Source organism: Anthonomus grandis, chromosome 6 (genome assembly GCF_022605725.1).
Source record: "Anthonomus grandis grandis chromosome 6, icAntGran1.3, whole genome shotgun sequence".
In the NCBI taxonomy this organism is placed as follows: domain Eukaryota; kingdom Metazoa; phylum Arthropoda; class Insecta; order Coleoptera; family Curculionidae; genus Anthonomus; species Anthonomus grandis.
The window spans coordinates 11,226,954-11,233,514 of NC_065551.1; the positions used below are offsets into that span (position 1 = coordinate 11,226,954).

The 6,561-nt window shown below is 30.0% G+C and overlaps 1 protein-coding gene across 3 annotated transcripts in view; it reads right to left on the bottom strand.

The window, feature by feature from the left end:
* LOC126737864 (histone deacetylase 11) overlaps positions 1-6,561 on the bottom strand; it is a 30,350-nt gene extending 23,789 nt beyond the window's left edge. For 2 of the 3 annotated variants that reach the window (XM_050442936.1, XM_050442938.1), the window contains exons 1-4: positions 5,994-6,561; positions 5,658-5,800; positions 5,453-5,563; positions 5,286-5,377 (exon numbers count right to left, since the gene is read on the bottom strand). In XM_050442936.1, coding sequence (XP_050298893.1) covers positions 5,286-5,377; positions 5,453-5,563; positions 5,658-5,789 — 335 coding nt within the window. In that variant the 5' untranslated portion in view covers positions 5,790-5,800; positions 5,994-6,561. Of the gene's footprint in view, positions 1-5,285; positions 5,378-5,452; positions 5,564-5,657; positions 5,801-5,872 lie in introns of all 3 variants that reach the window. The other variant, XM_050442937.1, reaches the window with a different exon arrangement.

Below are 6,561 nucleotides of genomic sequence, written 5' to 3' on the forward strand. Positions count from 1 at the left end.
ATGGCTTTTCCCCAAGGTTAATCAGTTTTTTTTTACTTCATATTTAACTGAACGCATACAGCATGTTGCGTGCTGTGGTCATAGCTCGGTCAAAATAATTCCCAGATCTGGTGTGCCCCAGGGCTCAATTTTGGGACCGCAATTCTTTAATTCATTTATAAACAATATCTCTAAACACCTTAAAGTAAATAGTTTGTTATTTGCTGATGATAACAAAATATATTTTAAAATAAACAATATATCTGATTGTATGTTACTTTTTAATGATCTTAGCTTATTAAACACCTCGTACAAAAATAATAACCTACAGTCCAGTTCAGAGATCTATTAGAATCTTTGATGTGTTGCATATGCCGCACTAAATAGTCCTTGCGCCTGTGTCGTATTTATTGTCGCATGATATACATGTTTAAATGGCAAAATTTTGTATAGTTTATCTATGAAATCATTTTAAATATACGTAAAACCACATGTTTTACACTATTTTTTATTCTTCTCTCGAAAATGTCAATTTTTAGAAAGAAAATAATATCACAAGAAAATAATATAGAAAAAATTGACCACGGACTAAAATCCAAGCATCTTACAAAACATTTTAAACACTCACAGACTTCTCAAGTTCTCACCTCTTTTTAGCCAGTATATTAAACAAAGATAAAACACCTGTGTTCTGGCGATTCCTACTTTAGGCTGTGCAAGTGATTGTGTATCTCTCTCTATCCCACTGATTTTTGAGGATTACGGGGCCGTACCCAGATAAATTTTTTGGCTGTTTTTGTGTTACTTTCGTCGTGTTTTTAAAGAGATCTTTAAGGATGGGTCTATCACCTTTAATAGTTGGGAGGAGGGTCATGTGAGGTTATTATTTGATGGGTTTTGCCAGTTTTGCTTTTTACACATTTATGAAAGTGGAGAATTTAGAATTTGTCCTGTATTCGTCTAATTTTTTTGAGACCGTGGGTGCACAAGAAAGACAATAACATTTGTTATGAAAACAACAAGAGTGATCTGGACAGTGACATTTAGACTCACATAGTTCCGATAGTTCATTTTCTAGTGTTGAGGAAGCAGAGGAAGACGTTACTACTGGATATTGCCAAGTGCACAGTGATGTTTTATAGTTTGAAGAACAATCCTACCCTTTACAATTATTTAATAGAAAATACTGCTATTCCTAGATCAGTGGTTTTTAAGATCTTGGAGAATACATTCAATACCAGTCTATCTTTTGTTCCACATATTACAGATATAGTAAGCCGTAGTTATAAAGTATTGGGTTTTGTAATTCGTAATACTCAGCATTTTAACAATATATTGTAGCATTTTATTTTTTTGACTAGTTTTTCTAAATTTATTTATTCAATCAATGGTTTTGAATCGAAATAAATCAGATTATCTTGGCGTTAATTCAGATGTCCCTCAGAGGTCAATTTTAGGACCAACTCTTTTTATTTTATATACTTCACAATTTGAAAAATTTTTAGAACCCTGCAAAATATAAGTATGCACATATCACTCAGATATATTACTCTTTTTCCTCACTGGCTAATAGTTGTCTCTCTGTAATTGAATATAATTAAAGATTTAAACATACTATACAAAGTTTCTAAAGACCTTGCTCTCCACGTCAACCCAAGTTAATCCTTTGTGATGTGTGATTAAGGTAAAACATCTAACTCAAAGAGTTGTTTTAAAGATTGGCGATTAGATTCTTCCTTTGAAAACAGAATGCAAAAATTTCTGACTAATTTTATATAACGCATAAAGGTTTGAAAAACACATTTCTCTGTGCATTCAAAAATGTATAGGGAATCTACGGGCCTTATTTAAATCTAGACATTTTCTTAATCAAAAAAACTAAAAAGTTTTATGCGATTTAATGGTTCTCTCTGTTTTTAATCATTGTGATGTTGTTTATGGAGCTTTTTAATCGCAGAGCATAGTAAGAAAATAGAACGAAAAATATTTTTTAAGATTTATTCATGGCTTTCGCCATAGACAACTAGCAAGTCATAAACTGGAGGCCTCTAGGTCCGTATAATATGAAACAGAGACGTTTCATTCTTAGATGTGTATTTGTTTAATAAAATAATAAAGTGATCAATATTTCTTTCACATTCAGAACAGATGTTAATACCCTTAATTTGCGACTTAATGGGATCATCATACCTAGACATAAAACCGCAAAATGTCTCAGGCTTTCCCCAATCTTGTTGAATTAATAGCTAATTCCGGCAATAATCAAATCTTGTGCCCACACATTATCCAGTTTTAAGATAGATTATAAAAAAATAATAATTTTTCCTTTTGAATTTGTTAATTTTAGGATCTTTTTTTATTTTATTGCCAAAGACACACTCTCTTAAAGAGGCTCCGAGAATAGGATTTAAACTATAAACTAAAGTTAGTAACTAAATATTGACATCGGAATCGAAAATGTAAATAAAAACATTTAAATTGTTGCAGGGAAAATATGGAAGAAAAAAACGCTTCAAGGGAGATATTGCAACTTTTTTCTAGTGTTTTTTAAGTCTATAGGTTTACCAAATATTTCTGATTTTTCTACAAATGCTAACTAAATACTATTATAAAATATATGATTTATTGGGTATTCAAAAATAATTTTTCAACTGTCAGAACCAAGAATTAAAACTATTTCACTATATTTCCCTAGAATTAAGTGATATGTTCGAATTAAATGATTAAACATTTAATAATTTTAAACAATACCTTCATATTAATTGAGTCTATTAATATAGAAAATCAGACTATGAGGTCGAAATTAATTTTAAACTAATTTCGACATGGTTCGAAATGAATTTTAATACAATTTTGAAATATATCAAATATAAACAAAAATTCGTTTAACTTTAGAGGCGTGGTAGAATACCAAGACTTAAATCTTTTTAACTGTTATTATTTTTTTATTAACTTTCAAGAATTTCCAAGAAAATCAACTCTTTCTTGAAAAATTACAAAGAAAAATTATTATTTAAAAACGCATAACAGGCATTTTTTAAAGGTAGTATTATTTGAGAATGTCGTTTGATATATCAAAATATAATGTAAATATTGTAGTAAACCTACTGTATATCAATTGAACATATCAAAGGGTATTGGCTCTTGATTGTAAGTAATCAAAAATGGATAAATTTCATTTATTTACTAATTGTTGCAAATATTTTTTTTATTAAAAAGAATTATAACGTCTTTGGGGTCAAGTATAATCGACGAACCCTCGGTATACCTAATTAAATAATTATAAATAAAATGTATATAAAACAATACTTTTTTGGACACTAATTTTTTTTTCTGTATAGAAGCTTTAAATACCCATGCTTTAATTAGCTCGTATTAAGAGGCCTCCGGACATCCGCAACGCGTTTGCATTTGGAAGGTTTATTATTGAAAAAAAGTCACATCTCTATGTCACTAATAAAAGTTGTTTTAAATTACCTAAAGCATATTTTTTATTATTACCTAAAGTCAATATTTTTTAACAAAATTTACAATTTTTAAAACACTCTGTGTTTCACTATGGGATCAAACTTCTAAAGGTTATTTAGTGCAACAGTAGAAAACATTTGAGTATCGGGACCCATGTTCGAAAAGGTGTCACTACGACGATAATGAAGATTATATTTAGTAGCTGAATTCTATATCGCCTTACTCAACAAATAAGATAGCACTTATTTGTAAAGTTGCAAGAATTTAACAAAAATTAAATTTTGCTAATGGAAAACTTTACCAAACAAGAATTGGCGGATATGCATCTGGCATACGGAGCAATAGGCTGCAATGCACGAGTAGCAGCGCTATTGTATCAAGAACGTTATTGCGAACGACAGCATCTGGGATACAAAAAACTTATTGCTATTCATCGGCGGCTCTCCGAGACAGGCATGTTTAAAACCATCATGCATGATACTGTTGCTCAAATCCTAAGAACGGTAGAATTTGAGAAAGACGTCCTTCAGCGAGTTGCTGGCGAATATCACACGTGACATTCCTAAGTATACGAATACAAATAACGCTTTTTCATTTATTTTTTTTTCACTTTCTTTTTTTAGTCAAGTCTGCCGAAATTGGAGAAAGCCATTTTAAACAATTATTGTGGTGATATCATATACAGGAGGCAAGGTCCTAGGGCCATAGAGACACTTTTCTGGATGTGGGTCCCTATACTCAAATGTTTTCTACTGTTGCACTGAATAATACCTAAAAGTTTAATCCCATAGTTCTGAAACACCCTGTATATTATAACCAAGTGTATAACGCTGATGAAACCGGTTACATACGTAACCCGTGAAAAAAATTGCCTCAGCAGCCATAAACTAAGTTAACTCCTTCAGTAATAAAAAAAGCTAAAAAACCACGTTTTAAGTTTCACGTTCCAGAACACTACAAAAATTCTCAATTTGCATGAATGACAGCCGGAATTAAAAAAAAAAATGGTTTATTGAAATTTTAATTTGTGAGGTAACTTCATTATCATACACACCTATAATTTAAAAAAACTAAAATTTTAAATTAATTTCTGTTTTCCAGAGAGAGCACTTTTTCTATTGGACAATGCTCCTAGTCATCCCCGGCACAAGAACTGATCAAAAAAAATCAAATGATGGTTTATACTATGAACTCCTCCAAAGTATGAACATAGTCATCTCTATTTAGTTCACGTTATCGAGATTCTACTGTATGTTTAATTATTGTAATAAATTCACAAAGCAAGGATTGTTTTCTTAAGAAATGTAATATAATATTAAATTTATTAATTAAGATATATCAATATGTAACTAGCATAATTATTGTTTCATCTCTATTACTTATGAAAAAATTAAATAAAATTGCGCCTTTTAAAGCTATTTTTTTGTCACTTTTCTCATGATCATTCGTATGTACATTTTTAGAATTATCATGAATGTGTCGCAAAAAAAGGTAGGTACCTACGTGCTGCGATTTCATTAACTGTAGATTCTTAGATAAAATGATGCTATGAATGAAATCTTGCTGAAATATGTCCAGTGACAGATCTTACAAGTAAGAATTAAGACTGAGAATGTTCTTTTTCTAAATTTTTCTCAATTTAGGAGTTCATTTGAAGAAATTTCTCTAATTTAATAAGATGGTAAGATGGAAAAAAACAGTTTAAGAACTAACAGAAAAGGCAACATCAATAACATAAGTAGTAAATAAAACTGTTAGTTAGATACTAATATTCATTAAGTTAGCTTAGGCTACTTTGTTATCAAGCTACTTATGCCTATTGCTACATTGTTAATTACCTCATAGGTCTCAAATAGGCTTTTTCAATTAGGCAATTTGGTACTAAAACGAATGCTGCGACCTCTGTGATTTTTGCAACTTTAAAGCTACACTAAAAGATAAATTAAAAGATAAATAGGTTAGTTTTTAAAATATATACTTAAATTAGTTAAATTTAAAAAAATACCTTTAGACTTTTAAGATACTTCTTCTTATGAACCAGTAAAAGATGTTTCTTCTCAGCTTCTTTTGGTGCAACTATAGTCTTTTTAGATATCATTCCACTATCACTTAAAATCTAAAAAATATATATATTGTGTTTGTGAGTATGGGAAAAGCACAGTAATAAATAATTAAATATTTGCTCAATACACTAGTGAAATTATTTTTACCTTGAAAATATTTTCCCACTTCCGAGTATCAAAAGGATGCAATTTTTCCAATCCACAAAATTTTACATTATATTCTTTTCTATAAATAATGGGTAATTGATCTTTTGAAATATTAATATATAAAGTATTCATTTTGTTTGCATCTAAAATTAAAAAAAAAATAGATACTGAAGGGTTTCTATAGGTAAAGATATAAACTTTCTAAATTTAAATACCTTTTTACATACAAAATAAGGGAAGCAGATGTGTCTGATAACAATAAACCAAAAAACAATAGATTTAAAGAATAAATAAAACATTTGAAAAATCATAATAGGCTGCAGCTGTTTTACCCACCTATTGATTTTCCTTCAACTCTATATTACCCCTACCCCTGGATTTAACTTTAGGGATGCGACATGGACAGAAAGCATCGATATTTAATATCGGTGTAAACATCCACATCCACTATCACAATAAAACATCGATGTTTTTGAATATTAATGGTCGATAGTCTGACTGTCTCGGAAATTTTACATCATTTTATTAGGCTATTTTTAACGTTAACCCGGTTACGTTTCCTCGTTATGGTGCTGGTAACGGGGTGGTAAGTTTTAATAGACGCTTGAGTTATGATACTTTGACTTTGAGTTTACTTTCTCTCTCCCCGTTTGGTCATATATTTAAGTCTCTTTGAGAATAATGGATGATTATTTTGAATTGAATAAATACAGTTCTAAAGAAGAAAATTTATGTTTTTCTTTATAGTTGCTGCAGCAGTTATGAAAAAAATTAAATGAAATCTAAGTCTTGATTGTTTCAGATACCTCCCCTGCGCATTCGGAGACTAAAAGAACCCATATTCCATGACATGACTGACAACCCCGAATTACTACCCTTAAGATTAGGAACAGCCTACAGTTAA